Source organism: Poecilia reticulata, chromosome 8 (assembly GCF_904066995.2).
Source record: "Poecilia reticulata chromosome 8, P_reticulata-male-v2, whole genome shotgun sequence".
Classification (NCBI taxonomy): domain Eukaryota; kingdom Metazoa; phylum Chordata; class Actinopteri; order Cyprinodontiformes; family Poeciliidae; genus Poecilia; species Poecilia reticulata.
In genome coordinates, this window is record NC_088837.1 from 4,412,909 (window position 1) to 4,437,455 (window position 24,547).

General features: G+C 40.8%; 1 protein-coding gene across 2 annotated transcripts in view; it reads left to right on the plus strand.

Annotated features, from left to right (window-relative positions):
• Positions 1-24,547, plus strand: part of abcc1 (ATP binding cassette subfamily C member 1 (ABCC1 blood group)) — a 96,910-nt gene that overhangs the window by 11,689 nt on the left and 60,674 nt on the right. Inside the window, exons 8-13 of one of the 2 annotated variants that reach the window (XM_081609656.1) lie at positions 172-393; positions 1,576-1,753; positions 8,607-8,768; positions 8,845-8,937; positions 9,049-9,252; positions 9,376-9,522. In XM_081609656.1, the coding sequence (XP_081465782.1) occupies positions 172-393; positions 1,576-1,753; positions 8,607-8,768; positions 8,845-8,937; positions 9,049-9,252; positions 9,376-9,522 (1,006 nt within the window). The remainder of the gene's footprint in view (positions 1-171; positions 394-1,575; positions 1,754-8,606; positions 8,769-8,844; positions 8,938-9,048; positions 9,253-9,375; positions 9,523-24,547) is intronic. The other variant, XM_081609657.1, reaches the window with a different exon arrangement.

Sequence of the window (24,547 nt, forward strand, 5' to 3'; positions counted from 1 at the left end):
TTTCCTTCCACAATTAACAATTATGCACTATTTGGAATTGTTTTGTCTTTTAAAATCCTAATAATTGACATTGACATTTTTGGTTGTGATGCAAATATAACTAAAATTTAAGTAGTGTGAATATTTTTGCAAGGTAGTGCGTGATAAAATACCCATCCATTCTGTCTTAAGCAGAACCGAGCAACAAATGGTATACTCCCCTAAACGGGCTCAGAACAGAGAGGGCCAACCTGTGGAAGAGTCTGAAATCCTGCTCCTAAAGTCTCCCAGGAAAACAAAAGAGCCTTCGTTGCTTTGGGCATTGTGCTTGACCTTCGGACCCTACTTCCTCATCTCTTGCCTCTATAAAATAATCCAGGACATTCTCATGTTTGTTGGTCCCGAGATCCTTAGGTGAGTATATTAAATATCAAGTTTTTGACTTTATATTTAGAGTTTTATACAATGAAATTCTATTTGTAGCATTGCTTGGTTAATGATTAATGGCTTGCATGATTGTTTTTCTAATCACACTTAAAGTATTAATTGCATGGGCTAGTGTATCTATATCAAGCTTGTAGATGGAATTATTAAATTTTATCTTTTGAGCTGGTTGGACAAGGCGATTCTTAAACCTTCCATTACTTTTAAATTATTTCAGAACAGTGCCTCCAAACAGTGGCTGACAGAAATAAAGATGTCAGAACAGTTACATTCTGGGTTTCGACTGACATAATTGACTAAATTAGAATTACAAAAAATAATACATCCATTTTTTAAAATTTATATAATGCATATAATAAATACACTTTTTGTTGCACCACACAAGCTACTCCAGTTAATATGCTGCAGCAAAGTGCTTGTTTGGAGGCACTGGCCTTTGTGGACAATGCACAACTGGCTCCACTAGAGGTCTTAAGGCAGGGGTGTCAAACTCCAGTCCTGAAGGGCCGCTGTCCTGCAGTTTTTAGATGTGCCACAGGTACAAAACACCTGAATCAAATGGCTTAATTACCTCCTCAGTTCTCCAGAGCCTTGCTAATGACCTAATTATTCTATTCAGGTGTGGTGCAGCAGAGGCACTTCTAAAAGTTGCAGGACACCGGCCCTCGAGGACTGGAGTTTGACACCCCTGTCTTAAGGCATTGCAAAGTTAATCAGAAGTTGAGTTTGTCATTTGAAAGTGTCGAATTCATATGCCTGCTGTAAAATCACCAACTGCAATTTACAAAAGGTGCCGCATATGCAGTTGTTGCTAAGTAGACAGAGTTTATTGAGCCAACGCCTGAATAAGACATGCAGACATGACAGCAGGTAACAATAGTGGTTGCCAGCTCAGCAACTTTCTTGCTATATTTAGCGACATTTCTGGCAAAGAAATTGATATTGGTCAAAATTGGAATCAACAGGTCAGGCTTTTTAAAGATCGGTAATTGGCTAGAAAACTGCAATAAAGTAAGATGAAGAAAGTTTGCAACTGAATCCATGGTTGTTCATAGTAGAAGTCCTTTAGAACAAGACTGAAAAATTACTGTTCATGTAAGGAACAATTATTCATTGTGGCCATTATGTTGTCTTTTTTCTTGATTCCACCAGACTGCTTATACACTTTGTGAATGACTCCAGCGCCCCCTCCTGGCAGGGCTATTTTTACACTGCTTTGCTCTTCATATGCACCTGTGTGCAGTCGCTGATTCTTCAGAGGTACTTTCATGTCTGCTTTGTCTCAGGCATGCGTCTGCGGACTGCCATCGTTGGAGCTGTCTACAGAAAGGTACTGACAACAGCAGCACTGTGCTTCAAAAACATTGTAGAACCTTCTCTGTATATCAAATCGAATCAAATCAAATTTTATTTGTATAGCACATTTCAGCAGCAAGGCATTTCAAATTCCAGCAGGACAAACACATTTACATCATAACAAACACAAAAACACAAAGTCATGCAACATAGAATCAACAATCAAAACATTACATTAAGGCAAGTGCCATCACTAAATTCGTAATTGATTATGTTTCAAATACTCTAAACCAGTATAATAAATTTATGGGGAAAAGTCCAGAAAAAGGCAGAAATTGAGTTTACTTTAAGTATGGAATACTTGAGGTACCTCTTGAATTTTCACTGTTTCCACATTTTGTCTTGCCACAAACCTCAATGCATTTCATCGAATGTTATGTGACAGACCAACATAAGGCTAATGAGCCGAAAACAGCCCCTGTCTTCAAGGGCAGACAGCTGGTTGTGAAATGCCGACATTTCATTATGAGATCTTTAATAGCTCTAGCCCTTGTATCCCCTCGGGGAAATTTTAGTTTTTTCAAAACTTCACAGATGGATTTCAGTCCCAATGGCTTGAATTAGGCTGGCATGTTGCTACCATCTTTAGCACTGTGGGTGTCCTCAAATGCTTTGAATACTCTGTCAAAGCATTGGTTATGGTTATGTTTACGGTGATTGATCAAATTTTACGTGTTAAAGGTCATGCTGTTTTTGCTTCTCATGGAACTTTCTTTCAACATTTGTTTAACAAAGCCAGCATATTAACCTCTAACAAAACTACAGCGTTTATGGTTTCTCTTTACTGACAAGCTGGGTCCCATTCACATGGCGTTGAAAGTTCCCAGTTTGTGGGTCATTTGTGACCTTTTTGTTTATGTTTCTGTTGTTTGCGTGTAGCGCACTGCTGAAATTGGTGTATTATTTTTTTAGCTATTATTTAAATTATGATTGAGTAAATTTCTGACATGAGTTAATTTTAGTATGATTTATTTACGATACGGGATGCGATTTGTTCCGTACTCTACAAATGTGGATGTGTAATAATAAAGAAGTGGTCCTCGAGTACTTTATATAGTAGTCTGCCCCAGTCATTGTTTCACTCACGGTGTTGGTGTTGCGATATTGTGCCCAACTGCTTTCTGGGTAACACAGAACAACCGACACGCTGGGGAAGACTCTTCCCCCGAAGAGTCTTCCCTTCTTCGGGGGAAGACTCTCTTCGGGGGAAGAGAGTCTCTGTCTCTCTTCCCCCGACCCCCCCAGACTTTAAATGTATAGAGGCTGGTCCCTTGGTAACCGTAGTCGAAGCACCCCGGATGAATATCTAAAGCCACTCGGGTCGGCGAGGAGAGCCTTCCGCGACTGGGCCGCGGCGTGGCCGGACGATGGTCACCCTTCTCCGTTCGCACACAGCATGTTATATTAACAAACCAGCATTCTGACAACTATCCCAGCATGCACCGTGCGCTTCTTCTTCTGTGGGCGAAAATGAAGTCGGCGGCTGCTGACCGTAGTTGCTAGACCTGTTTTGGCTCAATATTGGTCCATATATAAGGCGCACTGGATTATAAGGTGCATTGTTGGCTTTTGAGGAAATTTAAGGTTTTTAGGTGCGCCTTACAGTGCGGAAAATATGGTATATGCCACTTGAACTTCACACAGGTCTCATGCAGGAGTGGGAGTGATTGATTAAAAATACACCCATGGCACCAAAAGTGTTATCGGTGCTGTGACCGATAAGTCATATCCCATAAGAATGATGTCATAATTTATTATTATTAGGCCGATATTTATCATGCAGCCCTAGTAATTTTAATTCCCAAGTAAGTTACTTCTTCAGCCTAGGTTAGCGGTTCTCAACGTGGGCGGTTCCGCCCCCAGGGGGGAGGGGGGGGGTGGGTATTCAGAGGGCAGCAGGGGGCGCTGGCAGAAATTTTTACAAAACGGGGGCACTGGGATTCCTCTGGGGGGCGTTTCGTCGAAGGCAAACTTTACACCGTAAATGCATAACAATACCAGTTTAGACTTTTAGCGACTTGCTAAAACTGTATTGTGTAACATTAAATCATACTTGGCTGCAGCTGTATTGATGGCAGTTCTTCTTCTATTCAGTGTTTGTAGCTTCTTGGTGCAGCTTTGCTCCTGCTAGTAGCTTCACCGCATCAGTTCAGTGTTACACCGGCTGATGATATTGCTGTGATTCACTTTGTCTGGTATTTTTGTACATGTTTTGGCAGTTCTGTGATCATGTCAAAGCAGCAACTTATATTAAAAAGTGTTTTATTTCCGTTTGAAGGCTGCCCGCTTCCATGGAAGGACAACAGAAAATTGCTCTTATAAACATGTAATTACTAAAATCACGATACCCTGACTTTGTATCCCTCTGAAAAATGAACCCATTTAAATAAAGAAATCCCTCCATGGGTGATACCACGATAGAGAGCGTTCATTTTATAGCGTTAACACGGAGCTGTAAGTGGTCCGATATGAAACGGGTGTGATAGAACAACGGTATCACAGCACTTTTAAATTTCAATAATCAGAATACCGAAATTGTTTCCATTGTTTTTAAAAGGTTTATGTCAGTCTGCCTTTTCCCCATCGATACGTTTCCCGACCGCCCTGCACCTTAGAGGGTTAAAAAAACAAACAAACAAACAAAAAAAAAAAACAACGTGCACATTGCGAAAAATTCTGAAACGGGAGACGCGGGACATAAAACGGAGCAACGATCTAGATGTGAATTATGGCATAAAAACAGAATCCGACGCTGAACAGTGAAAAATCAACACATGATGTGAAACACATGACGATTAGGCGTGATGAGTGATCACGCCAGGTGATGAGTGAAGATTACTGATGGTCAATAAATGATCAAATAAATCTAGCAACAGGAAAGAAACTAAAGTGGACATAGCAATAAACCAAGAGAGGATAAAACTAATCAAAGGAAACTAAATGGAAATGAATGAAGAACAAAATGCAAGAATAAACTAAGAAACTAAAGTAAATACAGAGGAATAAACTGGTATGGCAAGACCTTTCTAGCAATAATTAATACAGAGACTGTATGGCAAGAATAAACAGACACTATTTCCAGATAAAAGGTAAAATAATATTGTTGAAGTGCCATGAGTTTAAGACCATATCTAGTACTGAGAATAAATATATCTTACAGACCATAACAGTAAAGAACTGATCACTTATTCATGTTTTTAACTAGATTTGATATATTTATTTCTTCAATATTATTTTTCATGTCAGTGTTAATGTCATGAGGCTGATGACTCCATGACACTTTCAATTTGACTCATTAGGATTTGATTAAGAACCCGATTTGTTCTTTGTCATTTCTGTCCAGTAAAACTATTAATCTATAAATCAATAGACAGATCTATATAAAGATATAATCCATGTTTCTGTCTCATATTTCTATGGCATTAAAAGGATCTGGAACTTTTGTTTTTCCACTGAAAGCTCTGGTTTGCACAATAAATGCCATGAGGGTGAAGTTTTATGGATGATACTCTGATGTCCCATTCTCCTGAAGGCAGCACAGAGCTGCACCACCAGAAACTGACAAACACTGAAGAGAAGAAGAGTTATGATTAATGTAGTTAGTCATTATAGATCAAATAGTTCAAAGTTCAAACTGGCATGTTGAACATCTTTTATCTGCTCATTTTGTGGAATATTTAATAACTAGAAAATAGCAAAGAATAAGAATATTTGTTCCACTCTGATTGGCTACTGTTAGGCCTACCAATTTTAATTTGAATGTTCATTGCATTTTTCAGACGCCTGTGAAAATAATTTCTATTCCCATGACTTTTTTGTTCTCTGGGAAATTATTTTTGATGATAAATACAGAAACAAGCATAAAAATCAAAACATCTACAATAGTGATAGTAATATTAATAATAAAATAATGCAGTGCAAAGTGGCCTAAAAATTCTCTGGTGGGGGCGGTGAGGGATCTGGATAAAGGCTAGGGGGGCGCTGGGCTGAAAAAGGTTGAGAAACACTGCTCTAGGTAAAGAGAAAGCAGCTATCTGTTGGTAATGTTAAATTGTTGATATCTTATGCATTTTTCCAGATTACACTTACACTGATTACACTTATTTCAAGAGAGAAAAGTATAAAGTATAGATATTCCTATTCTACCGATCAAATGCGCTCTCAGCATCAAGTGATACCATATTCTCAGCATCTTGGCCAGAGTGGGAAGAGTACAGGTGCTGGTCAAAAAATTTGAATATTATGAAAAATTTGTTTTAAATCAGCAATTCCAGTCAAAAAGTTAAACTTGTATATTATGTTCATTCATTACACACAGACTGACATATTTTAAATGTTTATTTATTTTTATGTTGTTGATTATAACTCACAACTAATGAAAACCCCAAATTCAGTATCTCAGAAAATTGGGATGTTAAGACCAATACAAAAAAGGATTTTTAGAAATCTTGGCCAACTGAAAAGTGTGAACATAAAAGTATGAGAATGTTCAGCACTCAGTACTTAGTTGGTGCTCCTTTTGCCCAGATTACTGCAGCAATGTGGTGTGACATGGAGTTGATCAGTCTGTGGCACTGTTCAGGTGTTATGAGAGCCCAGGTTGTCCTGATGATGACCTTCAGCTATTCTGACTTATTGGGTCTGGTGTATCACATCTTCCTCTTCACAATAGCCCATAGAATTTCTATGGAGTTGAGGTCAGGCGAGTTTGCTGGCCAATTAAGAGCAGAGATGCTATGGTCCTTAAACCAGGTACTGGTGCTTTGGCACTGTGTGCAGGTGCCAAGTCCTGTTGGAAAATCAAACAAAGTTTTCAGCAGCAGGAAGCATGAAGCCCTCCTCAATCCCACCAACATACCTTCTGTTGAGGAAGCTGAGCCTGGGGTCCCGAGGGTGCATGGGAGTTCGCCCAACCAGTCTACATGTGTTTTGTGGACTTGGAGAAGGCGTTCGACCGTGTCCCTCGGGGAGCCCTGTGGGGGGGTACTCCGGGAGTATGGGGTACCGGGCCCTTTGATACGGGCTGTCAGGTCCCTGTATGACTGGTGTCAAAGTCTGGTCCGCATTGCCGGCAGTAAGTCGGGCTCGTTTCCGGTGAGAGTTGGACTCCGCCAAGGCTGCCCTTTGTCACCGATTCTGTTCATTACTTTTATGGACAGAATTTCTAGGCGCAGCCGAGGTGTTGAGGGGATCCGTTTTGGTGGCCTTAGGATCACATCTCTGCTTTTTGCGGATGATGTGGTCCTGCTGGCTTCATCGGAACGTGATCTGCAGCTCTCACTGGAGCGGTTCGCAGCCGAGTGTGAAGCGGCCGGGATGAGGCTCAGTGCCTCCAAATCCGAGGCCATGGTCTTGAGCCGGAAAAGGGTAGAGTGCCTTCTCCAGGTCAGGGGGGTCGTCCTGCCTCAAGTGGAGGAGTTTAAGTATCTGGGGATCTTGTTCACGAATGAGGGAAGAAGGGAGCGGGAGATAGACAGGCGGATTGGGGCAGAACTGCCGTGAAGCGGGCGCTGTACCGGTCCATCAAGGTGAAGAGAGAGCTGAGCCAAAAAGCAAAGCTCTCGATTTACCGGTCAATCTACGTTCCCACCCTCATCTATGGTCATGAGCTTTGGGTCATGACCGAAAGAACAAGATCACGGGAACAAGCGGCCGAAATGGGTTTCCTCCGCAGGGTGGCTGGGCTCTCCCTTAGAGATAGGGTGAGAAGCTCGGTCATCAGAAACTCAGAGTAGAGCCGCTGCTCCTCCACGTCGAGAGGAGCCAGTTGAGGTGGCTCGGGCATCTGGTCAGGATGCCTCCTGGACGCCTCCCTGGTGAGGTGTTCCGGGCACGTCCCACCGGGAGGAGGCCTCGGGGAAGACCCAGGACACGCTGGAGGGACTATGTCTCTCGGCTGGCCTGGGAACGCCTTGGGATTCCTCCGGAGGAGCTGGAAGAAGTGGCTGGGGAGAGGGAAGTCTGGGCCTCCTTTCTGAAGCTGGTGCCCCCGCGACCTGACCCTGGATAAGCGGAAGAAAATGGATGGATGGATGGATGAAGGAAGCATGAAGCTTCCTGGTAGATGGCTGCTTTGACCTCAGACCTCAGAAAACACAGTGAACCATCACCAGCAGATGACATGGAACCTAAACCATCAAAGATTGTGGAAACCTTAGACTGGGCCTCAAGTTTCTTGTGTCTTTGCAGTTTTTTATTTGTTAAAAAACTTTAAAATATCCAATAAATTTTGTTCCACCTCACAATTGTGCCCCACTTGTTGGTTCTTCACAAAATAATAAAAGTTTTTAGATTTTTTTATGTTTGAAGCCTGAAAAGTGACAAAAGGTTGAAAAGTTTAAGTTTGCCAAATACTTTTGCAAGGCACTGCTTTGCTTTGTTTGGATGCTCAGTCCTTGGGATGAACCAATCTTTGGGAATGTTGATGGGTTTAAAATGCACCAGAATATTATTTCTACAAAATATCTTCCTTAGTTTCTCAGATAATCCAGCCACATACAGAATAATGACGTTCTTTTCTTCTTCAGTGGGTGATGTTGGCTGTTTTCTTGAAATCATGTATGCCTTAATATATGTTCAGTTTAGAGAACCCAATGCTTTCAAGTGCCGTGTCCTTCATGGACAAGGAATGCATGAAGGACATTGCATTCCTTGCAATGTCCTAACCCTAACTCTAATCCTAACCGTCATTACAAAACGAATGAACACAATGCACAATTGAAAGTTAGCTTGTTTGTAGTCAGATTTGATCATACTTTTAAATGCCAATGTAGAGTTTAACTTTAACCCACATAGGGACATATCACTTAGTGGATTTGCTCTTTCAGGCTTTGGTCATAAGCAACGCAGCACGGCGCACATCAACTGTGGGAGAAATTGTCAATCTGATGTCTGTGGATGCTCAGCGCTTCATGGATCTGGTCACATACATCAATATGGTTTGGTCTGCCCCTCTGCAGGTGGTGCTAGCTCTCTATTTTCTCTGGCAGGTAAATTTACCGAGAATGTAAAGCTGTTCTTTAAATTATTGATTGCTGATGCTTTTCTATCTGTTTATTTGTCCAGAACTTGGGTCCATCTGTCCTAGCAGGAGTAGCTGTGATGGTTCTGATGGTTCCGATTAATGCCGTGATTGCCATGAAAACTAAAACGTACCAGGTACACCGTCTCACAACTCCTCACCTCTGGCTGTCTATATCCTAATGACTCTTCACAATAAATACATTGCATGGTTAAGCTAATCTTTTGCCGTAATCATGTGTTGAACAGGTGGCTCAGATGAAAAGCAAGGACAGTCGCATTAAGCTAATGAATGAGATGCTGAATGGCATAAAGGTGCTAAAGCTTTATGCATGGGAGCTGGCCTTCAAAGAAAAGGTGTCAGAAATCCGAGAGAGCGAGCTGCGTGTGCTGAAGAAGACAGCTTACCTGGGTGCCATGTCCACCTTCACCTGGGTCTGTGCTCCCTTTCTGGTGAGTCCTTCTCTGGGAGAATTATGTTCATCATTCCACTTCTTCTCTGCCTATAAAAACATTTAAGTGATTAAAAACCCATAAAAATGTTAAAATGATTGAGTGTTTTCTGCTGCTCTACAGGTTGCCCTGTCCACATTTGCCGTGTATGTGCTGATTGATGATCAGAATGTGCTCGATGCGCAGAAGGCCTTTGTGTCACTGGCACTTTTCAATATTCTGCGCTTTCCTCTCAACATGCTGCCGATGGTCATAAGTAGCATTGTGCAGGTTGGTGCACTTCTGAGGGACCCTCAACTTGTTTTGTTTGATACTAACCTGCTAAACAATTTACCACTTTTACACAGCCTCAATGTGTGGAGACGTGCTTTACTTAAGTGTGCGCCAACTACAAGGGGGTCACACTCCTAAACCTTCCTAGCAAGATCTATTCAGGAGTTATGGAGAAGGGGGTCCGTTGGATAGTCAAATCTTTGATTCAGGAAGAGCAGTGTGGTTTTTGTCCTGGTTGTGGAACGCTGGAGCAGCTCTACACTCTCAGCAGGATCCTGGAGGGTGCATGGGAATTCACCCAACCAATTTACATGTGTTTTGATCCTCTGGGACTCCAATGGGGGTTACTCCAGGAGTATAGGGCACAAGGCCCTTTTATACTGGCTGTTGGGCCCCTGTGTGGCCACTGTCAGTCTGGTTCGCATTGCCAGTACTAAGTCAGACTTGTTCCCAGTGAGAGTTGAACTATGCCAAGGTTGTCCTTTGTCGCTTATGTTAAATCCAAATTAATTAATCAGTTAGTGGATATAAAGGGATGATGTAATGCTGATCACATTTAGAACCGCCCCATGATATAAATGAACTAAGCAGCTGCAAAAGGCCCCCCAGGGCTTCAGGGGCCCCATAAATGCTTACATTTTAATACAAACCATAGATATACATTTTTAACATTTGTTTATTCAAAATGATATTACTGTTAACTGGTTTCAGCAGAGATTAATTAAAAGATTATCATTTGTTTAAAATTTTAATTTAAGATTTTAAGTAGCTGGCAAATTTACTTTGTAAAAGGTCAAAGAACAGTCTTCATAGTTAAATTGTTTTGTTACATAGCTACAATCTGGTGCTGAGTTTAATCTTTGAGTTTGAGCTCTGTTTGTTCATAAAGGCATCTCAGTAAACCTTTAACCTTTAATTTTTACTGATTGCTTTTAAGGTTGGCCAATTAAACTAACCTCACTCTCCCAGATTTCATTAAATTTATGTTGAAACCAGGGTCAGCCCAAGGCATAAGCAAACTAAGCAGCTGCTGTGAGAAAATCTATTCTTCGACCAAGTGAACAGATACTCAGACTTGAGACAGCTGATGTCCGGAGGACCTTGAGAAGACTCAACATCCATAAAGCAACAGGCCCGGCTAACATACCAGGTCTGGTTCTCAAAAACCGTGCTGGCCAGCTGGCTTACGTCCTCATGGACATATTTAACACCTCGCTGACTTGTACTGTTGTTCCATTCTGCCTCAAGACGGCCATCATCATACCAGAGCCCTAAAAACCAACAATCTCATCACTGAACAACTACCACCTTGTTGCACTAACTCCAATCTGCAGGATGAAGTGTTTCGAGAGGCTGGTGAAGGATCAGATCATCTCAAACCTTCCTTCCTCATTTGATCTGCTCCAATTTGCCTGCAGCTCTAACCGCTGCCCAGAGGATACTGTTTCCACCACACTGCATTGTAACTGAAAGACCTGGAGGAGAAGAATACTTGTGCGAATTCTGTTTCTGGACTTCAGCACAGCATTCAACACAATCATCCCCCAGCACTAGGTGAGCAAACTAGATCCTCTTGGGCTCATCACCTCCATATGCAACTGGCTGCAGAGTCATGGACGCTGATGATTCATGACTGCCATGTCAGTGGGTCTCATCGGAGACACAATGGTGGGTGCCATCAGGGGCAACAACGAACTGACCTACAGGAAAGGGGTGAAACATCTGGTGGACTGGTGTGATACAAACAATTTAATCCTGAATGCTAACAACACAAAAGATATATTATAATTGTTTTCAGGAAAACTCAGCCAAGTCACACACCCCCTCCTCATCATTGATGTTGCAGTGGAGCAGGTCCATCCATCCATTTTCTTCCGCTTATCCCGGTTGGGTCGCGGGGGCAGCAGCTTCAGAAGGGAGGCCCAGACTTCCCTCTCCCCAGCCACTTCTTCCAGCTCCTCCGGAGGAATCCCAAGGCGTTCCCAGGCCAGCCAAGAGACATAGTCCCTCCAGGGTGTCCTGGGTCTTCCCCAAGGTCTCCTCTCGGTGGGACGTGAAACATAAAATTTTTGGAGATACAGATCACTGACACTTTGACCTGGTCCTTCCAAACCTCTGGCCTGGTGAAGAGAGATCAGCATTGTCTCTGCTTTTTTGGGGTACCCAAGGTTCAAACCTAAGACCCCTTCTTTTCAACATTTATATGCTCCCACTGGCTAAGGTTATAACAGGACATAGGATTAGCTACCACAATTATGCGGATGATACACAGCTCTACATCACGATGTCACCAGGTGACTCTGAACCCATCCAATCACTGAATAGATGCTTAGAACAGATCAATGTGTGGATGTGCCAAAACTTTCTCCAGCTGAACAGAAACAAAACTGAAGTTATTATCTTTGGACCTAAAGAGGAGCGAACCAGAATCAATGCACAGCTTCAGTTATCACATCTAAAAACCAGCGATCAGAACGAAACCTGGGAGTAGTGATGGACTCTGACCTGAACCTTCAGAACCACATTAAGACAGTCACAAAGTCGGCCTTCTATCACCTGAAGAACATCTCCAGGGTTAGAGGACTGATGTCTCAGCAGGATCTAGAGAAACTCATCCATGAGTTTATCTTTAGCCGCACTGATTATTGCAACAGCGTCTTGACAGGTCTGACTAATAAATCAATCAAACAGCTGATCCAGATGCTGCTGCTCATGTTCTCACTAAAACCAGGAAGATAGAGACATAACGTATGGAGGAATTCAAAGGTGCTAAACTCATGAATTAAGAGACGATACACAAAACTCCATTCTCTCCGGTTCACTGGCAACCAGGAAGACATTTAATGCACATCTGTGGCATCACACATTACATTTTCATCATCTCATTTTCATCATCTCAGTATCCAAAATGTCTTGTCTTCTGCTTCTGGCTTCGAGCATTTATACCGTTTCAGTCTGCTATTGTGTATTGGAAACTGTTTGACCAATGGCGTTCTGAATCTTGCTTCTGGCTCTGTTTTACATTGAGTGTGTATTGGAAGTTCCGAGAATTCTGGGTTTGACCTCGTGGAAGTTAAATCTGCTCCTTCAGAGGACCATTAGTCAGATTGTTAGTTCTTATCTGTCCAAACAGACGTCCTTTCCATGTTCTGTTTTCGTTCCATTTGCGTGCAACGCACAATGGAAGGAAAAGAGACGCACCAAAATCTTCTGCAATAACAACTCAATTAATAATATTTCGGCTCCGACATAATGAAAAGACAGTAGAACATATCTTAATGTAAATTAACATAACTTTTAACTATTAATATAATTATATTCTTCTACATTCCCCCCTAAAATAAGTACACTTATTTTCTAGTTAATTCGTATGGCATTGCTCTCCCATGGTCATAGGTTCCATTGGTATAGGATCGAAAAACACCCTCTCTGACAATCCTTTCATCTGAGGGAAAAAATTATCCTATGGCCCTCCTAGGCGACCGCCCTCAGGCTCCAGTGAAATCAATGACCATGGTACCCACAATGATTTCTGCTCAAACACCGTCATAGGACAATCGGCTTGGTTTGAACCGAGTAGCAGTAGCTTGACTTCTCAGCAGCGATGCAGTGCAGCGTTGTGTAGTACAGTTCCTGTCCTCGGTCGCAGAAGCAAATTGTTGTTCCGGTTTGATGTTTCCTTGATTTTATTACTCTGCCTTCTGACTGTCCAGGTTCAGGGCTCCAACACATTCCCATGTCCATGAGTCTCTGAGTCCAACACACAGAGGGTCCCTGAACCGCCAGTCACTCTGGTTGTCCTGAGAAGACAGGAAAACTGAGCAGTATCTTATAGTACAATATGTTCCAATTAAAGGTCTTCATTGCTTGTATGGAGAAATCCTTGATGCTCCTTATTGGATTCTAAAGTCCTATTAATAATTCACATGTGACCTGCGCATGAGGACCTTCCATATACATTTAACATATTGTCCATGTCATATTATTACCACCTCAACATTCCTCCCCACCATCACTCAGTGAAAGAACATCGTAAATCAGAATTGAACAAAACATGTGACAATACAATAAAGGAATCTGATAAAAAAGAAAACAGTTCACACAACATCCAATGTGGTTGATCCGAACCATGTCACTACAGAATCAAATTATCCATCTAGATGCATAATAATGACATCACCTTTGCAACCTAACGGTGTCAGTTCCCCCAGTTATCACAGTCCGCTTGTTCACAGTCCACATGGTTGTCCCGGAACCACGACTCCACCGAGACGCAAAATAACAAAAAATAAACACATCAATAAAATAACCACCAAAACAACGTCACAGTAACAATCAAAACCGTAAGGAACATTACATGAAGGATGTAACAATCATGAATTATCAATTCTCAACTCAAAGGATATTGTTGCTTCAACTCACTCAGCCAGTACTCAGATTCAGCCATTCTCCTGGGTAAACATTCCTACCTGATTGCAGATTCTGAAACATAGTTCTGCTGGGAATATACATTAAACGGGATTGAGTTATGTTTGGGATTGTATAAATTTATTGATCAGGGTTTTCATGCAAGAGAAACAAGGAAAGAAGCAAGGGTGAATAGCAAGAGAATCAGAAACCCCCTTCTCCTCTGGAAGACCTCCATCTTCACTCAAAAGATCTAGGAACATCTAATTTGTTTGTGAATGTGTAGAAACATTGTCTGGTCCGATACGCTGGATAACCTTTAATTCAATCCAGCGCTGCGAAGCCTAACTATTCACATTATTACATGAGTCATATCATGCAATGGCTAGGTATAAATTGTGAAATACCCCCATATGACCATAATTACCCCACTATGAAAAAGGAAAATGTCAATTTAAATGTCCAAATCAAATATCCATCAACTATTTAGTTTATCTTTAGTTCACAACCGCCAATTATTGATAGGTCCCAATTTAGTTTTACAAATGTGATTAAACTTTTTCTCTGTACAGCTTATAACATAATTGTCATAAAATCTCTTCTCCTGATTCCACCTTCAATTTAACATTATGCTATTCATCTAGAATATCATAATATGTCCATTTATTTATTTAAGGCCAAATAAGGATTTTGTTGTAAAAGTCGTACTATAACCTGTCAGTAGTTTGTTTCCTATTAGATCGTGTACAAGTCTTATGTCAAGCTTATCGATTTAAATTGAAACAGGTATATAATTTGAATTTAAATAGTGCTGCAGTTTTGTTCTACATTCGACTCTTTTACATGTTCTCTACTTTCAGTCATCAAGGCCAGAGTTTATGCCACAGGTAAAAGAAGCTTCGACTTAAGTTTACTTTCTAAACGTTTAACCTTTCAGCAAGCTTGTTGAATTTCATTCCTCTGTGAAATGTGTTGCCTCCCCAGCTTAGAAAATTTCAACCCTTCTTAAACTCTTTGAATTGCCTGTTTGCTAAAAAGGTGCTTATGAATTAAAATTACATTACCTTGAGCACTTTAAATTAGTTCCACAAGATTAATCTTACATAACTGCCAACCCATTTATCAAAAAGTCTTCTATTTGAAGAAGAACTGTCGTACATAAATGTAAGTCATAATATTAAATGTACACTATGTGTCAGAAGTGACTCCAATGTTTGTTCGGTCCAATAGCATAGGTTCCATAGAAAGTTGTTATATTGAGTTTTGATGACCAAATATCAGGAGAGATCTGTTCCAGTTCCCTGTAGTTCTGATGACCTAAATCAAGAATTAACATTATCCATATTTCACTTTGTTTCATCATACCGTCTCTCCAGGATTCACTCCTCCTGTTTTGGAGATATTTAGATGTCTTCCATCAGGAGAAGGCGGCTAGAATAGGACAGATTTACAGCTTCTGAAAGGACAGATTTAAAAGCAGAAACAATTAGTGATTTGATTAGACAAAGCATGCAATCAACCCTGGTCCTGACTTTACTCTAGTATACCAAGGCTGAATCTGTTGTCCTGGTCGGAATATGAAACATTTCTTCTTCCATAATGTGTTGCTGACGAAATGTGTTGTAATTGACAAATATAGTAAAATCAGATAGATACCAGATATAAACTTATTCTTATCCACAGCCTTAAGTTACAGAAACAAATTCATGACCAATCAAACAGAAATCCATGATATTTTAACCTTAGAGTAAAATTTCAAGTTCTCTACACGAGTTTAAATAAAATACAGAGAGAAAAATGAACTGAAGTGCACATTCTGTCTGCTGATGAAAGGGTACAAATGAAACACCTACTTCAGAGTTCAAATAAATGTATAAATTTTCAAAACAATTTCCGATTTATGTGTCTCTTAGCATTGTTTTGAGTATGATGTTTATGTAGTATTGCCATATTGAAGACTGGATCTAGTTGGTTTCTACCAATTGTTTTGTCTCTAACATCAACTGTTTAATGCAAAAACCCTATTGAGACGCAGTTCCTAGAATTAAATATATTTTGGTCTAACCTTTAACCTGCTGACCCCCCTTGAAAATATTCCTGGCTCTAAGATAGGAACTTCGTCATTGTCAGGTTCACTTGAGCTTTTAATTATCTGACTCCTTTACTATCCAGATATGTCTGCATTCTTTTTCCTTTCACTCCTAAAGGAACAATATCTGTCTCCTATTTAGCAGAGTATAGTGTTATAAATTATTTTGTCATGGGAGAACTCATGACCTTCAATTTTGACAGAATATGTTAGTTTAGTTTAGAACAATTTAGACAAAGTGTTAACCAGCAACCTTTGAACAAGAATTGAGAGAAAAAATTATTAGAATAAAAATAGCATTTACACCTATTTTTAAGTCCAGTTGAATTGATTCAATTTCTTCTCAATAATTATTATGGATTTATTTCTATTGTTTGAATGCTCAACGTGATAATCTATTAAATTAACGTCCAGATTGCCAAATTAAGATTAAGGAAGGTTCAGAGGGTATTAATGAAGACTTATGTAATTAATTGGTAATTTTATGATCTTCCTGATGGACAGTCTGTTGGCCTTGGTTGCATGATGGTTCCTGTGCTGCTGCTCCTTCGTCCAAGGCTGTCGTCAACCAGTGGAGACCGTTTCCTGAGCTCAGCCGTTGTTGTTGCTGGTCTGAGCATCACTCCTTGAGCAGGCGTTGTGCCAGTGCTCCATGGTCCACGCAGGTTTCCGCTGTGGAGAGGAGTTTTGGTTCTCCATGTTGACATGCTGTGAGGAACCATCGTCACCAGTCAGCAGCTTTATAGGCACTTTTCCTCCAGTGCCAAAGTTGTCAAAGTTGCCACATGCAACTCTATCATGGCCAACAGATCCATCTCTTAGTGAGTAATATTGTAATTATTTGAGTTGTTGTATTTCACCTGTGATCAATTAATTGTTTTATCAATTTTCATTCACCGCCACACTTAATTTTGATCAATTAGAATTGTTGTGAGGGCTGCACAGTGGCGCAGTTGGTAGAGCTGTTGCCTTGCAGCAAGAAGGTTCTGGGTTCGATTCCCAGCCTGGGGTCTTTCTGCATGGAGTCTCCATGTTCTCCCTGTGTATGCGTGGGTTTTCTCCTGGTACTCCGGTTTCCTCCCACAGTCCAAAAACATGACTGTCAGGTTAATTGGTCTCTCCAAATTGCCCCTAGGTATGAGTGTGTGTGTGTGTGCATGGTTGTGTGTCCTGTGTGTCTCTGTGTTGCCCTGCGACAGACTGGCGACCTGTCCAGGGTGACCCCGCCTCTCGCCCGAAACGTTGGCTGGAGATGGGCACCAGCACCCCTCCCGACCCCACTGAGGGAAAAAGGGTGCAAGAAAATGGATGGATGGATGGATGGATAGAATTGTTGTTTTGTCCGTGTCTTTATGTTCCAACTGCAGAGGTCTCCCATAACAAAACAATTCACCCCCATATTAACCATAATTTGAAAAGCAATAAGTAGTTTATTACAATAATTTCTATTTTTTTCTATCTAGAATACGTTTTCCCATAACCTATTATTAGCTATTATTGCACTGATTCACTGTGTTTCCTGTGTATATTAATGAGTAATGGTAATCATGAGCAACAAATTCCTAATAGTGTATGCTGTTCCATTAACTAATTTCTACGTAATCAACAGTCATTTGCCAGTTAGTTGTTTTAAATTGTTGAATGTATTTCTTATAATTAAGAATCTATATTCCGATTCCCTCTAACAGAATGGGTAGGTGAGGGCCCTGTTTTCCTTTGGATCGCCCGTGTTGCAGCTGGAGCTAAACCCCCCTCTTTGTTTTCTCTGCTTTTCTCTCTCTGCCTGAGCTGCGTCCTGTGTGCAGCTGCTGGCCTGTTGCCTCGTGTGACGTAGAGGCGCAGAGACTGAAACACAATTCATAAGACACATTACACTTTCACATGACAATTAACTCAACATAACAAACACTTTCGACTCATCCAAAAAGGTCTCATTTGGGTCTCATGATCATAAATCTTAAAAATAAAATCATTCTTTTCTCAATATACAGCATCTTTTACATTCCGTACGCTTTATGCCCATTTCTCCCCAAACCTTGATAATAATTTTTGAACTAGGAAACAATTTAGATCCACATATTTGACTTTGTCCACCCAGTACTCCTACAGATTTGAAATGATCAATTGCAGAATCTTAAAGGTGTCCTGCCAACCTGCTCTACAGTCCAGACTTTTGAGTACTGTGGAGTCAGGCATGCTGTGGATGACTAAAGGCCTTGAAACATATTTAAAATTGTAGTTTGATATGGATCCGTCAAAGTGAACTCGAAGTTGTACCCCAGCAATATAACCAACTATACAGGTTTGTACAGATTTTAGTAAAACACACTTATGACAAACAAATCAACATTTAAACAAACAGACAACATGGGAACAATATCATAGATAATCTCGCTCACACTCATCCCACTGCTTCGTACATATAATCATGGGCGGGGTGTGTGTGTGTGTGTGTGTGTGGGCGGGGGGGGGGGTGTGTATGTATGTGCATGTGTGTGTGAGTGTGTCGGAGAGGGTGGTGGTATGTGTGTAAGGTTAAGACGCGCTCAAGCAAGAGAGCGAGCGGAAAGTCCAATAGTCAGCTGCTCTCAGGCTCCTTTTTTTTTTGTTGTTGGAACGGAGCGAGGGCAGTGCCTTTCTGTCTAAATTTGTATATGCGCTAAAAGTGACTGATAAGTGACAAAACGAAACTCTTGGTGCTTACAGTCAAAACATGCAAACTTTAACCGCCATCATATGCAATCATATTTCATCAACACTCATCCAGACTTACATATTTTCACACTTATATTCACTATACATCCCATTGCACACATATCCACATCATTCCAGTAGGCCTACTCACACACACTCCATACCTTCCTCCTGGGTATTTAGGGCATAATTTAGAGTCTCATGGAAATTTAGTTCATTCTCTAATTTGTGGTGTACACGGTTGTGTACATTATTGACACATTATTTTTCCGAACAATTGATTTAATCATTACTTCAAGTTTTATTTATTTTAACTAAACCAGAGATCTCAGATTTCACTGCAGTTTAGGCCATTTATTTATTTATTATTTTTTATTTCTCCCGTCCTTCCATTCTTCCCCGGGGAACTAGTTAATATGAGCTCAATTTGTTAGTATGCTCGTTTGTGAAACATATATAAAATGTAATTTGCTTGTGATCTAGCCACTGTCCAATTTTTGTGTGCACACATTTAATTAGATTAGAACTTAAGTTATTTTAGCAAAGGCAGAGAGAAATACTTTAAACTCCTCACCAAAATCTCAGACAAAAATTAAAGAACAATTACTGCAGTTTAACTCACAAAATAATCTGTAAAAACTCTATTTTATTCACTTGAACTTCTTCCAGGCCAGACAATATCGTGGAGGATTTTACAGTAAATCACTCCACGGAGGAAAATACGTTCCTCCACTACGGAAGGCGCACCTTCCGGCCTCTTATTATTTCTATAGCGCTTTTCACAGAGATCCCAATCTCTCTTCGCAGATTCAGCTGGCTTAGTATTAACTCACGGCCTCTTGCCGTACTTTTGAACTCATGGCTTCTTGCCATACTATTAACTCACGGCCTCCTGCCGTATCTAACAAATTGTGATATATTATTAATTAGTCAGCTCGCGAAAGTGCCTGCTCAGAAGAGCTACACCAGGCTTGCTGATATGTGGTAACTTATAACGTGGAATAAAAATTCCTAAATGTTACCATCGCCAAACGGGCGGTGCCAGACTGACTAAGGTGCTTATTCTTTAGGGTGTCTGTCTTTCCAAAATGTACTAGATACCTATGAGTCTAACGTTTTGTGACAACCCCACCTTGCGCAAGGTTCTGTTTGTCAATGAGCAGGAAAGAACTTCATTTCTTTTTTGCTCTTCAAACCGGCAGCAGACAGGAAACCGCTCTACAATTTAATAAGTAAGAGATAAGAGATAAATTCTCACCTCTTTTGTGTCTGGGCCCGCGGTTCTCTGTACTGCAGCCAGTCCGAAGAGTCACCTTCCATCCTCCTTAACTTGAATCAGTTCAATCGGCACGTCGGGGTCACCACTTTATGGAGGAATTCAAAGGTGCTAAACTCATGAATTAAGAGACGATACACAAAACTCCATTCTCTCCGGCTCACTGACAACCAGGAAGACATTTAATGCACATCTGCGGAATCACATATTACATTTTCATCATCTCAGTATCCAAAATGTCTTGTCTTCTGCTTCTGGCTTCGAACACACTGGCTCCCTGTAGCTCAGAGGATAGACTTTAAAATACTGATGTTAGTTTATAAATCACTGAACAGTTTAGCACCACAATACCTTAAAGATCTGTTACTGCTGTACCAACCGTCTAGACCCCTCAGATCTTCTGGTTCTGGTCCTGCTCTGCATCCCCAGAACCAGAACCAAACGAGGAGAAGCAGCATTCAGTTTCTAAGCACCACAAATCTGGAACAAACTTCCAGAAAACTGTAAAACAGCTGAAACACTGGGTGCCTTTAAATCTCAACTTAAAACCCTCCTGTTTAGAGTTGCTTAAATAACAATTGGGATTTGAATCCCAACCCAGGTTCAAGCGCTGAGGAGAAGGGGTGCAGGGGGATTGGGGGGGTTGAAAATGTTTGGAAACCACTGGGGGGGCGCTGGACAAAAAGTTTGGGAACCACTGGCATACAAGTATCTACTTCTTGCTTGTTGCTCCGTGGTCAGTGTTCATAGTTGAGTGTCAGGGTTTTGCCTCAGTTGCTATGTTTAATGGTGCAGATGGTTTCTGACATGAGCAACATGGGTAAACACCCAGGGCGTTATGTTTTTAGGGATGGCATGAGACCACTGCGGATTGTAGCACAGAGATGGAAGCAAAGCAGAACAAAGAGTTTGTTAAATTTAATATTGGTTAAATTTGTTAAGTGTTTAATATCTATGTTTTTATGGGAATACGGATCTTTCAGATCAATTTGAAAAGTAATTTTGATGATATTTTACATTTTATTGTGTCATGTAGCGCGGGACGCTGGTCTTGGTCTTGACTCGGTCTCGGACCCTAAAAGTCTTGGTCTTGCCTCGGTCTTGATACACTCTGGTCTTGGTCTTGTCTTGGTCTCGGGTTAGGTGGTCTTGAACACAACACTGCATATTGGCCAGCAGCATCTGTGGCTGGTTTGGAGCTTGCAACACCTCTGACTGGCAACGTATACACCGTGTTCCAAATTATTATGCAAATTGGAATTAAGTGTCAAAGATTAAATGTTTTGTTGTGCTATTAAATTTATAGATGGTATTGTGTGTCAGGGCTCTTTGAATCACTATAATTAATTTCAGAGCTGGGTTGATTAGTTTGTCTGGTGAGCTCAATTAAAGGAAATCTACTTAAGAAGGGTGATCCACATTATTAAGCAGGCCTCAGGTTTCAAGCAATATTGGAAAGAGAAAAGATCTCTGCTGACCAAAATCATCAGATAGTATGACAAGGTATGAAAACATTAGATATTTAACAAAAACTGAAGCTGTACTGTGAAGAGATTTGTGGCTGATTCAGAACAAAGATGGATTTGTGCAGATAAAGGCACAATGAGGAAGGTTTCTGTTAGACAAATTAATCGGATTAAGAAAGCAGCTGTTAAAATGCCCTTACAAAGCAGCAAACAGTTATTTGAAGCTGCTGGTGCCTGTGGAACCTCAAGGTGTCAGATCCTCCAGAGGCTTGCGGTGCATGAACCTACTATTTGGCTACTCCTAACCGGTGCTCACAAGCAGAAACAGTCGCAGTGGCCCCAGCCGTACATGAAGATTAATTTTCTAACAGGCTTGTTCACTGATGACTGCTGTGCTACCATGGATGGTCCAGATGGACGCAACAGTGGATTGGTGGTGGATGGTCACCACGTCCCAACACGGCTGTGACGTCAGCAAGGAGGTGGTGGAGTCATTTTTTGGGCCGAAATCATGGGGAGAGAGCTGGTCGGCCCCTTCAGAGACCCCGAAGGTGTGAAAATGACCTCAGCAAAGTATAAGGACTTTCTGACTGATCACCTTCTTTTATGGTTCAAAAAGAAGAGCCATACCTTCAGTAGCAAAATCATCAATAAGTAAGGAATACCTCTGTGTTATTCCTTGCAGCATGACACAGGAATTCCTGTGTGCCCCTTTTATTGGGCATAAAATGGGAGAAACTCATGATGTGGTCACCATCCTCCTCTGACCTCAACCCTATTGAGAACCTTTGGAGTTTCCTCAACCAGAAGATCTAAGGGTTCATATCAAGATGCAGTTCATATCAAACAGCAGCTCTGGGAAGGTATTCTGACATCCTGCAAAGAAATTAAATCAGAAACTATCCACAAACTCACAAGTTCAATGGATGTAAGAATTGTGCAGGTGATATCAAAGAAGAGGTCCTATGTTAACATGCAACTCAGTCTGTTAAGATGTTTTACATTGAAATAGCTTTTGATTTTAGTACCTGTGACCACTTAATGCTGCACATTCAAAGAATTACCATTTGCAGTTCTTTATAATCAATAAAATATTTAGAAAATCTGCTGTGCAATAATAATTTAGAACTGCATTTTGAGTATTTTTCTTTTTTCAAAAATACTGTTCTCATTGGGAGGTTTGTTCAGTAAAATTTGATTTATACTGTAATAGTTCATGACTTGAAAATTATACAGACCATCATTTGCATTGACCATTTAAGAAAATATCACTTGCTTAATCATTTGGAACACGGTGTAGACAGAGTGGTGAGGACAGCTGAGAGAATCATCGGGACTGAGCTCCTTTCAATCCTTGACAGTCACTTAGTGGACCACACTAAATGTGTCATTACCACATATAGTGTAATGACTCTCAATGACATCTTCATTACTAGTTTACTGTGATACACTGAGGAGGATAATGTCACAATTATAAAGGTCTCATGACAGAGAGTTGCCGGTGAGCAGGTACTGGGACTTTGAAGTGCGCCACAGTGACAGTTGCTGTACTGTTTCTTTATATCAGGATGTCTGAGCACAGCGGTGGGACTGACTCTGACTGGCTATAGCGAACCAGGGATTAATCCAGGACTGGGGCAGCCTGATAAAATTAAAGTGAAGTTTTCTCAGCTGCCGAACTATTTCTGTGTTTGGGAGCGAGGAGGGTATTTTCCCCCCACTGTCTTGAGGACAACTACGAAGCAATTTTTCTAACTTCAACATCAGACCTACTTTTTTATTCACAAACAAGTCTATGTTGGAAAATAATTTATTTGTTTTGCCCATATTTTGATAGCCCCACACCGAGTTTTTTAAGTGGATCAGAGTTCACTTTTTTAGTCAGTTTTGGAATTCAAATTTTCATCACATTCCCCAACAAATCAGACATTCTAGACAAATTATTCTGATTAAAATGTTCTAAACAGAGCTGGTATTAATTCCCTTTGGTATTAAAGTATTTTTGAATTTGAGAAAAGGAGACATATAACATATAAAATAAAATAAAAAAGTACAGTATGTATTAGGCTTAGTTTCTCATTTCCCCTTGATTTATTATTTACCACTTTTATTTTTTTGTTTTCATCAGGGCCGTGCAGAGACCACTAAAGGGGCAGGTGCTCAAAAAAAAGGGCACATCTAACCGCATTCTAGGACAAAATATTAAAGTCACACAGCTTTCAGAGTTTAATAAACAATGATAAATTACAACTTGTGAGATATACAACTAGATTTAGTACATCTTAACATAACTGCCTTGTAGTATTAAATATGTTGTTCACTACCAAAAACTGCATGTTGATCATGGTAAGAACCTTCTTTTTTTTTCCCCTGGCCATACTATTAACTCACGGCCTCCTGCCGTATCTAACAAATTGTGATATATTATTATCACAATTTGCTTCGCTTTCACAGACGGTGGGACTTCGTCCAACTTTTAGCGTCACTTGAAAGGAAAGCTTTAAGAAAGGTAAGATCTGTGCTAGCAAAGCTAGCTGTATTGACTGAGACACATGTTGCATCTGCGATGAAAAAAAGTTGTCACTCATGCTCTGAATTATTGTGTGGAGGTTTTGACTGAGGTGTCGCAAATATGGGACAACACTGTGACCAAAGTGCAATATAGTGATATGACATTCAGGAACAATCCAATTCTTCTGGAGGGATCTTTACTAAGGTTGATAGTACTGAAGCCTCACTGAGAGCTGCTCTGTGTTCTTGTAATGCTCTGCGTGCGTACACTGCAGTAGTTATTTTATTTCATAAAAAATATAATTGCTGAATAAATAAAACAAGAACATAAGAACATAGAACATGCTCATTGCTCTTTGTTTTCGTCTCTTGTCATGGTGGCAGACATTGCAGCAGGAGGGTGAGAACAGTCACCTCCTTCTGCTTGGTTACTTATTGCTTATTGCGCCTTGGACAGTGTTCATAGTTAAGCGTTGTTTACCATTAATTGCTATGCTTCATGGTGCAGACAGTTGTGGTTTCTGACATGGGCAGTATAGGCAACCACCCAGGGTGTTATTTTTTTTATGGATGGCAGGA